We start from the raw sequence: 17,329 nt of genomic DNA, 5'->3' as shown, positions 1-17,329 counted from the left end.
GGTCAATAAGAAATTTCCATTCATTATCAAAATGATACATGAAAGGGAACCTTAAAAGTCAAAGTAACATAACAAGTTCATAGACTCTAAAACAAACAAAAAAAAACCATAAATAAGGCGTTTCATTAGAGCATGATTGTCAGAGATAATCACAGACTTGTCTTTCAATAACAGATTTGAGATTGCATTTAAACAAAAGGATTGGTAGCCAATCACTGAATCTCACGGCACCATCAGTGACAAGCATATGCCTGGATCTTCATATGTAATTACGACTTTGCCTTTCGGCGGTGTGCGCCTAGGTTTGGTGTTCTTAACACCATCACCATATGGGGACATCATAAACATGCTGAAAAAACTTAGATTTGACACTCTTGAGAGCCGGCTCTTAAGCCAATGCGAAGTGCCAAAACTCTAAATGAAAATGGGTTGATGATCATAGATTTAACATCAAAACTGCTATGAACACTATTAAAACGGAAGGTAGAGTATTTACTCATTAAAACTCCAAAATTTAGAATTAGATTGGAGAGAAAGCTCCATATTTAAGATTGGAAGAGCAAAACTACAAGATCTAAATCTAAATCAAAGAGTAAGAAAAGAAACAAAAGAAAATACAAGGAAAAGGAACTAGGAGAAGGGAGAGAGATTTAGGTCGAATCCTTCCCCTCCAGAAGTGAAAGGGAAGTGAAAGAGATGAAGAAAGGTTCGAGAGGGAGAGAGAGGAGGATGGCCGGGAGGGGGGAGGGGGTGGGGCGGGGCGGAGGGTGTGAGGGGAGCATGTCAATGAGAGTTGACACGGTAATTTATTTATATGGAACAACCTCATTTTCTCCACATCAACACTAAAACTGCAAGACCGAAGTTTAGAATAAATTCTAAGCCGAGGGTATCTTGAACATGTCCAAGCAACATTCGGTCCCGAGTCCTCTGTTCCCGAGAACTTGTGGTAATATTCTTCATAAGTGAAGCTCCTGTAAACCGCAGGATGCTCGTGGTCAATCAAGCCCGAGCGAGTCCAATTAGGGCTTCGGTGATGGGCAATAAAAGGTTGGAATGGAGATTCTCTCCCTGTCACAGATTCACCACTGCTCTATGAAGTATGCTCTTGTACTTGTCATTGCTAATGACCTGGATCAGTAAAAAATCATGTCTAGTTCCAAGACTTGTTGAAAAAACAAATGATGAACTTGTGCAAAAAGATGGAATCAATCTTCATCAGCCAGAACAATCATGCAATTTTTGTTTCTTTTACGAAGCTAAAAAAAAAGTCACTCCTTCCTGTTTTTATGATATGTTGTACCAAATTCTCCTCATTAGCTTTAGAGTCTCATCCTTGGACATGTTTCAAAAGAGTGTAGCCAAAGTACCTGCATTTGATCTCCTATGTTGACAATGAAGGTGTTGGGGATGGGATTGACAGCAATCCATTTTCCATCCCTAAGGACTTGTAACCCGGGCACGTCGTCCTGAAGTAGGATGGTGATTAAGTTCCGGTCGGTGTGGCCCGGCAACCCGTAGGTGAGCTCGGGCTGTGGGCACGGCGGATAGTAGTTCATAGCCATGTGCTGACCATGCTTGCCCAAGTTCTTGCTTATGTATTCCCTTTCAAGCCCCAGGCTCTCTGATATGGCTTCCAACAGTTTGAGCGCCAGTTCTCTTACTCTTGTGCAATACTCTCCCACCTCCTTCCTGCTAGTCAAGAAGATTTAACCGGTAATGCAGTTAAAGTGTGCCAGCAAGCCAAGACACTTGAAGTTTAGCGAAAAAATCGAGAAATTTTAGGCATGCTCTTTCTAACTTCCGCAACGTGGTAGTCATAATAAATCACTGGAAAGTACCACTTTCTTTTTCTTGAGTGGCTGACATTCCACGGGGATCAGTATTGTCTATTGGTGAAAAATAGGCTCTTCCCCTTATTTTCCTGGGTCCTACATTTCTTCCGTTGAGAGATTCTTATCTTTCAATCTTTTTGTTTAGCTAATATCAGACTTTAGAAATTACAGTGATCAAGCTTTTAATTTTCCAAACTTCACTGGTGAAAGCTTGTGAAATCCTCATGATCAACAGGAATCTTCAATTGTTTAAATGTCACAAAAATCATGCCCGTCTATTTAGAAGGAAGCTCCACCTGATATGGTAAAAATCCTGAGCTTGTAAAATAGCCATAAATCTTTTGGATCAAATAAGATCGAGTCATAATTTGAATGCATGATCCAAATAGAAATTGCTTACATGTGATGATAGTGATAATCAAATCCATTGTGGATTTTCTAAGGATACACAAATTCGTTCCGTAACCACTTAACCATTCCAATCGAAAAGATATATTAAAATAAAACATTAATTAATGTCGAATATTTGAGTTAGATAAATAAATCACATGATGAGAATAAGCTTTGTTTATTACCTGAACGATGGAGGATTGGTTGGCCACTCATGCATGTATTCTTCAAGAGGGTAGCAATGGAGTCTCAAGAAGTCCCTCCAGTTAGACACCTTCTCGGTCTTGATATTAAAGCTAGTCGAAAGCCTGGTCGATTTCGACGGGTCATCAGAGTAATTCTTCAGCCTCTCGCTCTCCGGCAACCGGAAAAATTCCCCCGCTATGTTCATGATGGCCTGCACCACCTCTTCCGGTATCCCATGGTTCTTGATCTGCCAAAGAAAATAATGAGCAGAACCACATGAGACAGAGCAAAAACTCATTATGGGATGATCGCATCCATCAAGTTTTAACTGATACCCTTTTGCTTAATTAGCATTTTTTAGCTAGCCCGCAGTGTAATATTCTTATGTCGTACCTGAAAGAAACCATCTTGTTGACATGCTTCACCAATCAGTCTGATAATATCATCACGGTTGGGACCAAAGAGGCCTTGGAGATCAATGAGTGGGATGGTGGAGGCATCTGAGGCCTCGACCTCAGTGAGGTTAGGGCGGTCAGCCTCGGGCCGGATGTAACTGTTGGGCACGCGGTTGATGCCGGGCACGCGGTCAATGAGCAAGAGCTTAGTGGCAGCCGTAGCCATACTGCTCAGCGCTGCAAATGATATATTTTTTTTCTGGACACAGAACTTGTGGGAGTCTGCATTTATAGAGAAAACATGACCCATTCCGGCAAATCCGTGTCCTCCCCATCCAAAACGACTAGAAGGTTGATAGTGCAGGAGATGAGCCTACGTAAGTGAAGATGTCACCAGCCCTATGTCAGCCAAAGTGAAGATAAGCTCTCGATGCAGTTAGGCGTGGTTTGAAAGGGAGGCAAGAGAACTATTCGTCCGTTCTCATTCTCACCATTAATCATTGACTTAAAAAAGGACGATGACGTGATCATGCTTACGTGGGGGTCGCCGACCTCAGCTTGTAAATCGCCCAGGCAAGAGCTGTACTTAACCACGCCAACGAGGACTTTGCCCGTCATTAGCTTCTTTCGTCCGCATTGAGATGGCGATCTTCTCCATATCGAGTTTCGAGGACGAAAATATGGAAAGCGACAGGAGTGACAAAGGATAATTCGTTTCGCCTTTTGATGCCTAGCCGCGATAAAAATTGATCCAATGTCGACGAATGAGATCAAAACTTAAATATCTCGAGGTGGGCAGTAATTTCATCTTCAGCCGCTGTCTATAAATCTGTAGATTACATTTTAAATGGGAGCCCAAGAAAGTAATATTATGAGAAACTCTAATGTTTTGGTTCATTTGTAGTTTGAATACTCCTCGTCATTCGCCCCAGGTCGCTAGTTTCTTCTGCAGCTTGTAACTTCTTTTCCCGCCCATTATAATAGCCTATATTTCTCGACCATTATTATTATTTGGGGCTTTTTAGATTTTCGGCTCCATATAACGGTGATCGTGCTGGCTTCATCATTGAATCCGTCGTTATGATTGGAGTCGAAATTTTTGGGTCCATGACTTGGACACTTATCTTTTATTGATTTATCCATCCTCACTTCAACTTTAATTTTTCTGTCAATTGAACCAAGCATTATTTATCGACATTTCGTTACTCGACACTAAATAATTTTCTGTAGCTTGATAGCAACTTCTCATCACCTTTGTCGATTATTTACAGCTACCAACCGAAAGACTTAACAAAATTAATGTCAATTTTGTCTTATTCAATCTTTTCCAATCTAAGTTGACAGTTAGGAATTTGGAAATTTTTACCGTTAACGAGTTCAAATTGTGAATCTACATGTTCATACTTATTTTTCATTGGAAACCAAGTGATTTTCATTGATTTCGACATGAAGAGTACAACCTATTTTATTGTCATTGATATGTACAATCTCAAATTTACCCTTCTTTGAGGGAAAAATGGTACCTTCACGTAAAATTCATTTTTTCCTTCATATTCCATGTCTTTCCAAACAATACATTTCAGATCTCAATCATTTGTTTACACTTCGCTTTCCTCCCATTCCAAACAACAAAAACAAACTGTTTTCTTTATTTTTTTATCTTTCTATCTCAATTATCTTTATCTTTATTTCTTTACTACCATTTTCTTCGCCCACTTAAAATTCTTTCAAACAATGGGTAAATCGAGGAATGTCACTAGGTCCTTATCAGCTTTAAAGGCCTTTGGCTGGTCCATTGCTTGCAGACCCAAAATAAGGTAGCAGATTGGATGGTCAAAGTCCAAATCTAAAATACCTTCCCTTCTAATTGGGTTTCCGACCCTCCTCAAGCCATCTTGGATTTATTATACTCTGAAATTCAATTGGTGTATCTATCAAATATTTCATTAAGGATGAAACTCTTTTTTTGACCCAAAAAAAAAAAAAAACCGGTAAAGAAATAGACACATATTCTCAATTTCATCTTAAATCCAGTACCAGATTCTGAATCATATGGAAGCTTTAAATAAACGCTAAGCTGAGGGTGTCTTGAACATGTCTAAGCAATACTCAGACCTAAGCCCCCCATCCCAGAATTTGTGATAGTAATCTTCGTATGTAAAGGTCCTATTGATAGCAGGATGTTCATAATCAATCAAGTCCCGAGTAGGTGTAATAAGTGTTTTTGGAGACGGGCAATGAAATTTCGGGATGGATATTTTTGCCATGTCGCAGTTGACCACGGCTCTAAAGCGTGGTCTAGTACTTGTATGAAGAATTGACAAAAAGATGGAACCGATCCATCGACTGTGATTATGTATTGTTATTTTCTTCAATTAAATGTACACTTTTGATCTCTAGCTTGAGTAAAAAAATGCGCAACTTCCATCTCAACCTTTTACTTTTCTTTTACTATGTTGGAACGAAAGTGCTGGGAATGGGATTGACAGCAACCCATTTTCCATCTCCAAGAACTTGTAAGCCGGGTGTATCATCCTGAAGGAGGATAGCGATCAAATTCTGGTCACTGTGGCCTCGGCAATCCGTAACGTAGCTCTGGCTGCGGACCAGACACAGCGTAAAGCCATGTGCTGATTATGTTTTTCCAGGTTCTTGCTCCTGCAATCCCTTTCAAGCTCCAGGCTTTTATGATATGGCTTCCAACAGATTGCCCACCGGTTTTCTCTTGCTCTTGTGCAGTACTCACCCGCCTCACTTTCTGCTAGCCAAAAAGATTGAACCAGCAACAACAGTAAACATGTGCCGACAGATTATGTCGGCACACCTGGAATTTTTAAAGGAAGAATCGAGGTCAACTTTTGGTAGGCTTCTTTTTCCGATTCTGACGTGTTAGTGAAAATCAATCACTGGAAAGTGTACCTTTTCTTTCCTCTCCCGGGTGGGCCAGTGAATTTTTCTGGATTTTGATGGTAGATTCGATTAGCATCATCCTTTAATTACCGTCTGTTGGTGAAAAGTACGCTTTCCTCCCCTTTTATTTCTTGGGTCCTATACCTTTTTTTGGTCGAATTGGGTCCAATACTTTAGCTGTTGAGAGATTCTCGATGTTGCACCATTTTGTTCTACAAATATCAGACTCTAGAAAATTACAGTTTGGAGAATGCTCTCGACTCTTAAAAACTTCACTTGAGAACCGACCCCATCACTAACTGGAGAGCCGTGTGCTTTAAGTAGTTAACATATAAAAGGAAGAGTCGATTTTGTCTTGATCTTGATGTGATCTCGTATTTGCCTACCGAGGCATTTTTCATAGGTCGTCATGCTAAATTACATTTGTTCGGTAAACGAAGTATGTGTTTTAAGATTAATGCAGGATAAAACCGGATCTTATAATTAAATTAATACAAAATCATCAGAAAAATAAATATTGAACAATAAAGATACAAGAAAATTATGTGATTTGATTCGAAAAGTTGGTACTTACTTTAAATTTAAAGTTGGCAACAAATAATCCATTAATAATCGAAGTTTTAGAGTTACAATTACTTACATATTTGAGTGTTTCTTATACTTAAATTAACTATTCAATTGGATGTAAATCTCATAGTACAAATCATTGTGTGTTCAAGAGCTCCACCTTTTTTCATGCGCCAAAAGTGCTCTATGCTCTTTCTTCTTCTTCGTGTGTTGTCTCTCCCTATTTGTTGGTACTTACTTTAAATTTAAAGTTGGCAACAAATAATCCATTAATAATTGAAGTTTTAGAGTTACAATTACTTACATATTTGAGTGTTTCTTATACTTAAATTAACTATTCAATTGGATGTAAATCTCACAGTACAAATCATTGTGTGTTCAAGAGCTCCACCTTTTTTCATGCGCCAAAAGTGCTCTATGCTCTTTCTTCTTCTTCGTGTGTTGTCACTCCCTATTCTCGACCTTATTAGCCTCTTTCATCAAAATAGATAACTCATTCTTGCCGTCCAATGTCTTGGCCAAATATTGTGTTATAAAAAAAACAAAATGCATGTACCTTAATGCTCCACAACTCCGAAGTCGTTCTTTCCATCAAACTTCTTAATTTCTACATTTGCTCTAAATATAATTACAAGATTTGATATTTTCCGTATTAATTTTACAACAATTGATATTAGAGCTTAAGATCATATTTTTTGGATTTTGATTTGAGTTTTTGCTTGTGTAATTATTATCTAACAATTTTATTATTAATTTAACTGCAAGATCCTATCAGTTTCCACATTAATATTATGATAGTAAGCCCTGAACCACCTATCTCCCTTCCTTTGCTCAACATGTTAGATGCGATATGGGCAGGAAAAATAGTATTCTTTAAAATAGAGGAATCAAAATTAAGTCATGATAATACGGGCTAGCCTCTTCTTGTTGCGCCAAAAGTCTTCCCATTTTGGATGGATTTGTATTTTGGCGTGCCTTTGGAACTCTGAAAAATATTTTGTACCCAAACCAAACAAGCTACCAAGCTGCATCCCTTTCAATTGGGCTTCAACGTCATTTTAGAGAATCACTGTCTTGTTTGACAAGAGTCCTCAACCCATGAATACTTCAGAGATCACTAGCATTCTATATATCTCGACCTAATATTTTTCCCTAGTGGTCTGAGTGAGACACGAGCCAAACTCGAACCTACCGTCGTTCGCCTTATCAACAAACACGAAACTATTCCTTGACCGCTAGGGCCAATCTCAAAGGCTTCCTGTTTTCGTGCGCACAAACCCATTTATGAAAAGTTGATAGAGATTAAAATATATCGAAGGATGAGAATAATTAGCTTCATATTTGTCAATGACCTGAACGATTGAGGATTGGCAAGCCACTAAGGTAGCAATGGAGTCTCAAGAGGTCCCTCCAGCTAAACGCCTTCTCGGTCTTGACATTACAGTGAATACTGTACCGAGGAATGTATGCTTATCCAATACAATCCCGTTATTGAGAAAAACAAGCTATTGAACAATGAAATATATGAAATAAAAATATAAATAAGACGTTGAATTTACGTAGTTTGATTGATGGGACCTACTCCACAATGTGAGAAGCACCAAATTTCTTTGTGAATTAAGTGATATAATGGGGATTGCAATAACACTTGAGCCACTCAACACTTCAAGTAATTCCAACTTCCAATTACATTCAAAACCTCACAATAATGTTTAACCCTTATACTTCTTCATGAAATAATCTCCCAAAGGAATTTACAAATTCTAAACACAAGATTGTCACGATTTCAAACACTAGAGATGTGAGGTATGGGCATGTCAAACAATTGATTGTCACGGACAAAAGTTCATCTTGGAGTGCTTCAAGGTGTAATTCACGAAGAAACTACCTCTAGGATGCTCTTCACAAAGAAGATTCACTTCTTCTATATGAAAGATTTGAATCCAAAGTAGAAAACCTACTTGAATCGTGTTTTCTATTTCCTTTAATCAGCTAAGGCATACATAAATTCAACGCAAATCTTAAAACTGAATGTGTCTCATGAGAATTTGCTGATCTAAAAGGTAACGTGAACAATATGCACATGGTTATCATTCAATCTCTTACGAAGACATGGTTATCTTGTCATCCAATAACGTAATTGAAGTGGTCAGTCACCCGGCTTTGGCCAAAATGGAATTAATGTTGAAGCAGGTGTGCATGGTTCCAAGAGGAAGCAGGAAATCAATTTGTTCTTCTCATGCTTACCCTAAGTTATTTTTTATTTTTATGCAAATATGTGAATATCATTAATCAGATGAGGTACAAAAACTTAGGGAAATCCCTTAGCATTTCAAAAAGACTAATTATGTGATAAGATGGAGGAAGGAAGCCTTATCTTGATTGAATGTCCTTTTGGTCTTGTATTGAGTTATACCGGATATATTTTTAAAAGGAAAAAATAGATCACATAAGTGGAGGGTTTGCTTTATCATGATTGGAGGCTAGCCACTTTCTTATCATGAAATTGATTAGTTAGGTAAGGCTTTTTTTTTTTAAAAGGTGGTTTGTATAATTCTATGAAGCTCAATAATTAGGTAGAGGATAGGTAGAGTAAGACCTTCTGGAAGTGTACTTGGGTCTTCATTCATCCTTAGGTCTCCTTGACAGTGTGTATGTGTGTGTGTGAGAGAGAGAGTATCCACCAGTGATCGGAATAGCTATCATATGATATGCTGCGTAAATGTCCTATAATAACTATTACAGTTTTACTTGTTCGTGATATGTCTGTAATATTATTGCGAGCGAATAATGTGACATGTAAAGACCTATTACCTAAAACGTCATCGCAGAATATGCAAATTAGACATGGCGATAATGTATCGTTTTGTTTTTCCGTTACAGCTTGCAGTTTTTCCCCCATAGAAATGGGTGACATCAACTACCATAAGATATCTCTAAGAGCAACAGGGACGCTTCGAATCCGTAATCACAGTCGATTTCATTCTAACAGTGAAAGAGTCTATGTAGCTGAGGAACAGAGGTGAAAAAACCGACAGTGCACAACTCAGGCAGACTGATTTTCTGTTTTCCCAGGAGCATTTATTTCAATGAATCAGCCTAACATCAAGGCCCAACTTACTTGAGCTAGAGAGGCGACCAACCGATGTTCATGGGCAATCATCTTTTGAAGTACCACCTTTCTAGTTTTCAAAAAGATATGCCGGAAAGAGTTGAAAATTTAGTCCCTTCCGCCAGAAAATGTCTACAAATCTGACAAAGAACCTCAATTCAAATTAAAACTCATGCAATTGGAGAGAGAATGCGTTTGATTAACTAGGACACCACATGGCTACCTCTCTAGATTCACGAATGCCTAGATGCATTGCATAATGTCATTTAGGTACGGATTTTATCGTAGTTTAGACGTGAACCGGACTTTTCAGGAAAAAACAACCTCGTAAGCATTCGATTCGCCTAATTAAGACATCAAACATCAGTTGTCGTATTAGTTTGGTAAAAAGCCTACAAACTGAAAGGGCTAGTATGAACACCTAGAGGGGAGTGAATAGGTGTAAAAACAGATTCTACAAAATGCAGTGAAAACCTTTATTTTTAACCTGAGTTTGAATAACAACAGACTTTTGAAACTGAGTCTGAAGAATAATAGTCTTTGAATGAGTTCGGACCTTAGAAGTTAAATAGGGTTACAAACAAAATAAAGGAGTTCATGAAAGAGAATAAGAACACAAGGTTTATAGTGGTTCGGCTTAAATCAAGCCTACGTCCACTCTCCCACACTGACAGTCTTCTAGTTGGATTCCACTATGTAATCAACAAGAGATTACAACTTTGAGTGCAAACACTAAGAGGTAGATCACACTATCTCACTAAGTCATTCTTTTGGTATTTCTCTCACGATCACAGATGTTTAAGCTCACCAAAGACAAGTGTATGATCAAAGGTCACTCAGACTTTGGAATTATAAATTCTACGCTCCGTCTCTTACTTGCTCATCAGTTCTTGATCTCCTTAAATACTCCTCCACTTCCAAACTAGCCATTGGACAGTATTTTGAGGATTGTCTTCCAATCTACCTATTGGACAGATCTATATCTAGAATATTTGGTAGCCGTTGAGTGACAAAAGTAGAATCCCAAATTGATTCTGATCGCCCATACAAACAGAATCTTAGTTTCCATAAGTAGAGCTTCTTCGTTTAGAAAGTTCTTGTCTTCAATATCCAATTGTCAATCAATTAGATTGAGTCAATCAAATCAATCTTGATATAGAACCCAAACCAGATCACTAGCCATTATATGTTTGGGCTTATATTACATTCTGTCTCGTTCTGGTTCTGCTTCGTTTGAAACTTCTGTTTGAAGTAGAGTCTGAGTGCAATAGACTTTATAATCTGAGTCTGAGTGCAATAGATTTTACAATCTGAGTCTGAGCATAATCTGCTTTTGAACAAATTTAGCTTCAGCATGGAGTCTGTCTTCTGGTTCTTCATTCACGTTCAGTCTGGAATTTGTCAGAGTGAGCAAACTTCTAATGTAGAACAAACCTTGACACTAAAGTCTGACAGTCTTCAGACTTTGACACAAAAGTCTAGAAATCTTCAAAATATACTTTGGACATGTGTTACGTTCAGTCTTCTGGCAGTCTTCAGACATTGACAATTTCATTTATTCGTTCTGTCATATGCATAGTCTATTACTCAATCATCAAACATGTTAATAGCCTTCGATTTATTTTGTCATCTTCAAAACATCATAAGAGATTTCCCTAACACAAACAATGTAAATTCAAATGAAGAAACGAATATTTCCAAGGCTATACTGCACACATGGTGACTAATCTTTGTTTATGTGTCCATGGAAGATGTCTACTTATTGGAATAAATGCATCTTCTTCAGAGGAATAGTCGGAATTGTGACATCCTGAAATCCAGGTTCTGATTTCGATCGAAATAGTTGGGCATTTCATCAACGCATTTATAGTTCTTTTCCCTGAACTGATCACTCATGGGATAACTAGTCTATCAAGTGAAGTCGCTAAGGAATTTTAACGCATTAGACTTGAGAATTCGACCAGGAAACGACTGCTCGACCGTGCAAATCTGCAATAGATCATTACGACACAGTAAGATCGATTAGAAATCGAAGATAGGTTGACTCGACAAAGGTATGCGATTAAGTGTGGGTAATTCCACATAATTGCACAATTCTTATCGATCGGCATTAGACCAATTCTTCTATCGTTCTAATACCCCGTGTCTGTATTTGAAACCTTGAGATTTCTACGACAACCGAGAGTCGCCAATGTGTTGAAGATGTACTTTGTGGTTTGAGAATAATCAACCACAGGTCATGCACGAAAATTCCTAAAAGCTACCGGGTAGATTAGGACGCACTAAATTGCTCATTTATTGAAATTAACCGTGAAATCGAACCCGAATTCAGAAATTGAGAGTTCTGTCAAGTCACAATTCATTTTGGGAATGTTAGCTCATCCTCAGAAGATTTTTCTACAACCGAGATTTTTGGCAGAAAAGCAAAGTAAGGCCGTTTTTGTTCGAGATTGTCAGAGGGTCGTTTTTTATCGAATCTTTGAGAAGCAAGTTAGATCCTTTGCTAGGGAAAAGCCATAAGAAGGTTGAGGACACATGGGTTAATTTAATTGAGCTTCAATTGGATAGAATTGATTGAGAATTGATTGAATTAAATGTACAAGATTTCATGCCACGGCAGAAAAAGAAATTAGACCCATTGAACTAAGGTTGTGGGAGATTGGAGATAGTGGAGCATGACATTATCAAGTGGTGGGCCATTTTGTTGGATTAAAGAAAAAGAAAAAGAAAAGAAGTGGTCCCCCTTCCTTCTCTCTCCTTCCTCTCTCGCTACCGTGCGACTGCTCTCTCCTTCATTCTCCATATTCTTCTTCTTCTTCGAAACCCATTAGACCAGCGAACCAGAGAAGCTTTGTTTGAAGTCGCACACCGCCACCGTCGCCGTTTGTCCCCGCTGAAGGCTGTCGCTGCTCGTCGTTGCTTCGCATGCCTCCGCCTCTCTCCTCCATCTCTGGTTCCTGCTCGAAGACCCAATGGATCGAGGACGTCGAAGTAGCCGGCCTAGCTACTCGGACTGTCGTCTCGCGCCTCCGCCCTTCGCCCTTCGCCACCGTTGCCTCACTCGTCTCGGCCTCCCTCTTGCGCAGCTCATCGTTTGAGCGAGCTGTCTAGCTCGTCCCAGCTGCTGTGGACCACCGCCAGAGCTCCTACCGCCACCGCCTGGGTCTGGTTCGACCTCCTCCATCCATTTAGGCCCTTGCTCGCCTAAACCCGAGCTTCCCCTTCACCTTTCTCGGCCTCAACCGCAGTGGACAGGGAGTTGGAAAAATGGGTATGGCAGCGGTTATTCGGCCCGTTTTGGCCGGCTTCCCGACCTCGGAAGCTAGGCCCGCCTTGGAGTGAATCGATCCCCTTGGCGTCCTCGTCGATTTGAGCTGCTTGGTTCGTTAATCGGGTGAGTTTAACTCACTAATCCCTACTTAGTAGGTTAATCACATTTAAGGGGTGTTTAGATTAGACTAAGTAGGTTTAGGTGATTAGATTAGTTTATTTAAATGTTATGTGGATTAAGGGATGTGATTAGTTTAGTGGATAATTAATTAAGGCTAAGTAAATATTTGGATTAAAGTAATCTTGTTTAAGCCTTAATTAATTAATTTAGATTAAATAATTATTTCGAATTTATATTATTATTTATTATATTATATTATTATAATATAATATTATTTAATTTAATTTTAAGAATAAATTTAATTATTTATTATTTTCCTGAAATTTTGACCAGGGATAACCGATGACCGGAATTTTCTGCTAATTATCGTGGTGCGTCTGTTTATTTATTTGAGCGTTAATTTGTGCTGAATTGAATTAATTGTGAATTTAGGATTTATTCCTAAATTATTTGATTTTGGTTATTAATGGAAAAATAACCTGCGTTGGTTTACGCGCGCCAAAAATATGTAAATCGGACTGTTGAAATTGGTGGGATATTTGTAAATGAAATTATTATATTTTGGCTAAGGCCAACTGTGTACCGACACGCGGCTATTTATCGTGAATGATAAAAATGATGAGTTGACTATGAGTGGTATACTATATCGGCCTACGGACGATATGTCAGTTTTGGGTGAGCAGTATACCTTATTATCAGCTTTGGGTGAGCACATATATATAGTATACTAAATTGGCCTGGGGCCCCTAATCTATCAGCTTTGGGCAAGCATATATAGTATACTAAATTGGCTTGGGGGCCCTAATCTATCAGTTTTGGGCGAGCATATACATAGTATACTATATCTATCAGCTTTGGGCGAGCTATGCTATCTATTTTCAGCTTTGGGTGAGCAGTCCTAGACTATGGTCGGACTTTATAGATAGTATTGAATGTACCGACCAATAAAAGGTCACGGTAACATGTAATCGATTGAGTCAATTGATCGCTGAGTCGATCTGATTGGTGGAATGTGATTGATTGCTGTAGTTATCAATATTATTTATTGAATTGATGTGCAGGAAGGAACTGATGCCAATGTAAGCCCTTTGACCTATGTTGTGCTTAGGCAGCCCTTATGGCGTATTGGCTTCCTAATCAGATCTTAGTGGGGTAGAACTTGCTGAGACATAGTCTCATCTCGGTTTGGGGAAAATATTTTAGGTCCCTAGATGACGATCGTGGAGGACCGGAAGTCCTGGAGTTCGGAAGGTGAAGGCTGAAGAATCGACAAATGGGTATAACTAGTGGATGTTTAAGACAGTCCCATTTTTGTTAAGCGACAATTTTGCGGAGCTAAGTTTGTAATTAACCCGGTTTGTCTATAAAGACTTGTCTTGGTTTGAAAAATATGATCCTACTTTTCTATCCCATTGTTTGATTGTTTGGGGATTTTATTAAGCTTCCACATGCGTATTTAAATGAATGGGTCGGCGACCTTCTTGGGACGTCACAAATAAATCGACCAGATAAGGGATAGGTGCGCGCCCGAGGATCGAGGCGTGACATCCTCATTTAAGTGGTATCAGAGTAAAGTTCAAGATTGGAGTGATAAGGAGCGTTGACCATGTGATAGTTGGTAGGAAAGGCCTTTAAATTCATGCTGGTGCATGTCTGTGTTAGCTGGATGCTAGAATTGCTCGTTGTTTGAATTGCTCTGTTTCTAATTCGGTGTTGAATTGGAAACTAGTGTCAGTAGATTAAAGCGACACCATGAGCGATCATGAGCTGAGAACTCCTAGGAAGAGGACCTTATCCTCAGTGACTTGGGCTAGAACGCCGGCAAGAGGCAATGCCCGAGGCGGCCGTGGTAAAGCGGCAGCTGTGGCTAGCGCTAGTGGTGAAGCACCATCTCCTGTTGGTGCTGGGGTAGAAGCCCCTAGCGATCCCAAGTTCGATGGGATCATGCGTGTATTGGAAGCAATGAGTATAAGGTTAGATCAGCAAGCTGCTACTGTTGAAGCTGCCGCTCAGGCCGCCGCAATCGCCGCTATTGCCACTGCCACTAGAGCTGCCCCTGCTGCCGCACCTACCGTTGTTCTCGCCACTGTGAATGTTGAAGGTCCATTGAAGATTGTGGTCGCTGCACGACCAATCCATAAGCTGGTGGAGCAATTCTTGAAATTAAACCCACCGTTGTTCACTGGGACAGGAGATCCTGAAGCTGCGTCTTCATGGGTTTAGAAGCTCGAGAAAGCGTTTGCATTGCTAATGTGCAACAAGACTGAGAAGGTAATCTTAGCAATTTACCAGCTGGAGGGAGTTGCGAACACTTGGTGGTGACTACTCGTGAAACTATCTTCCCACAAGGCGTTGTCCAGGAGTGGAATACTTTCCTTGAAGCCTTCAATGACAAGCACTTCTCTGAGACTGCTAAAGAGGTGAAGATGGCTGAATTCCAACGTCTTCGCCAGGGTTCCCAAACTGTTGATGAGTATGAGGCGAAGTTCGCTGAACTTTCGCGATATGCCCCGGAGTTGATTGAGAACCCAGTAAACTGAGTGAGAAGATTTAGGGATGGGTTCAGACTAGACTTGAGGAGCATACTAGTCTCCCTAGATCTGAGGATTTATAATGACATATACCGAAGAGCTCAAAAGATTGAGAAAAATAAGAATGAAAGAATCGCCTCGTCTGGATTGAGGTTTGTTCCAAGCAGAGATGCAGTTCATCAGGGAAAGAGACCCATGACTGGAGGTAGATTCCAGATCTCGCCCAATAGGAAGGGTGGAATTGGAAAATCAGGGCCGAGTCAGAATGGCCAGTGTTGCCTTTGTGGAAGACGGCATGGTACATCATTGTGTCCTTAAAGGTTCGGTGTTTGTTTTGGATGTGGCCAGCAGGGCCACATGATCAGAGATTGTCCTAACCGACCAAAAGGACAACCGCAGTTTCCGCCATCGCCACTATTGGGTCAGAATAAGGGGTTTGCGCCGTAGATGGCACCACAGGGTGAACTGAACATACCTCCATCACAGGGAAGGACATATGCCATCACGAGAGGACAGGCTGAGGATGCGCCTAATGTGATTACAGGTACGGTTTTGTTGAATGACCATGCTGCTTATGCTTTGTTTGACCCTGGCACCACTCATTCCGTTATAGATGAGCAGTTTGTTAAGCTGGTAGGATTAAGTCCTAAATTGTTGGAGTCAGTGGTTAGCATATCTACACCGTTGAAGGATAAGGTGTTAGTTGCATTAGGTTGTTTTGGTTGCAAGTTAGGGTGCGTTTGGCGCACCTATTTCTCGTTCCCGAGAACAGAAATTTCTGTTTTTTTGTTCCTCGGGAACAAAAAGGAACAGAAACGCGTTTGGGTGCGTTTCTGTTCCTTTTTTGTTCTTTTGTTCCCAGGAACAAAAAAGAAACAGAAACAAAACTTAGAAACACTTTTTATTTTTCCTTTTTTCTTTTTATTTTCTTTCTTTTTCTTCTTTGCCGGTCGCCGCCTAGAGCCATGGCCGGCGACCGTGAGACGAGGGCGGCGGCCTCGCCCGAGCATGGCGAGGCTCGCCGCCCCCTGGCGAGGGTCGGCTCGCCTTGGGCGAGCTCGAGCTCGCCTGTCCGGCGAGGCCGAGCTCGCCCGCTCGGCGAGATGTCGGCGCGGGCGGGCGAGCTCGATCTCGCCCAGTCCGGCGAGGCCGAGCTCGCCAGCGGCCGGCGAGGCTCGGCCTCACTGGGCCGGCGAGCCTCGCCGTGCAGGGCGAGGCCGCCGCCCTCGTCGGCCGGTCGCCGGCCATGGCGAGGCCGGCGACCGCCAAAAGAAAAAAAGAAAAAGGAAAAAGAAAAAAGAAAAAAAGGAAAAAAATAGAAAAAAAGGAAAAAATAGAAAAAATAGAAAAATAAAAGAAATAAAAAAATTATACAAATTTACCAAACGTGTTTCTATTTATTTTTTGTTCTCGAACAAGTTTACCAAACGCGTTTTTTTGTTCGAAATTGTTCCTGTGAAACGTAAACACTTTTTTTTTTATTTATTTCCCCTGGAACAATTTTTAAATAGAAACGCAAACAAACGCACCCTTAATGATTGGTGAGCGAGAGGGAAAATAGATCCGATAGTCCTAGCCATGTATGATTTTGATGTGATAATTGGCATGGACTGCTCACCAAGCAACGAGTTAAGATGGACTGCTATTGTAAATCAATTCAATTTAACCCGTTAGGGGGTGAAAGTTTCGAGTTTACTAGGAGTCGAGGAGGACCTCGATTGCCCTAATCTCGTCGCTTGAGGCAACCCGTTTGTTAGACATGGGTTGTCAAAGTTACTTGGTGACTGTCGTAGACACGATAGTTGAGGAGCTAAAGATCGAGGACATCTCAGTGGTTCAAGAGTTTCCAGATGTGTTTCTTAAGGAGTTGCCAGGTTTGCTGCCTGAGAGAGAGATTGAGTTTGTGATTGAGTTAGTACCTGGGACGGAGCCAATCTCTAAGGCTCCCTACCGGATGGCATTATCTGAATTGAAAGAACTGAAGGTGCAGATGCAAGAGTTACTGGATAAGG

The 17,329-nt window shown here is 40.4% G+C and overlaps 1 protein-coding gene across 1 annotated transcript; it reads right to left on the bottom strand.

Moving 5' to 3' along the window:
- Positions 1-777: 777 nt before the first annotated feature.
- LOC104428852 (protein DMR6-LIKE OXYGENASE 2) lies at positions 778-3,116 on the bottom strand. The gene is given in 7 exon segments (XM_010041784.3): positions 778-938; positions 941-1,019; positions 1,021-1,079; positions 1,081-1,131; positions 1,371-1,692; positions 2,411-2,658; positions 2,805-3,116. Coding segments are annotated over 7 exon segments (1,131 nt in total). The 3' UTR covers positions 778-878.
- Positions 3,117-17,329: the final 14,213 nt, after the last annotated feature.

The sequence above is a fragment of the Eucalyptus grandis genome, chromosome 4 (genome assembly GCF_016545825.1).
Source record: "Eucalyptus grandis isolate ANBG69807.140 chromosome 4, ASM1654582v1, whole genome shotgun sequence".
Classification (NCBI taxonomy): Eukaryota; Viridiplantae; Streptophyta; class Magnoliopsida; order Myrtales; family Myrtaceae; genus Eucalyptus; species Eucalyptus grandis.
This window is presented reverse-complemented; position numbering and strand designations above follow the sequence as displayed.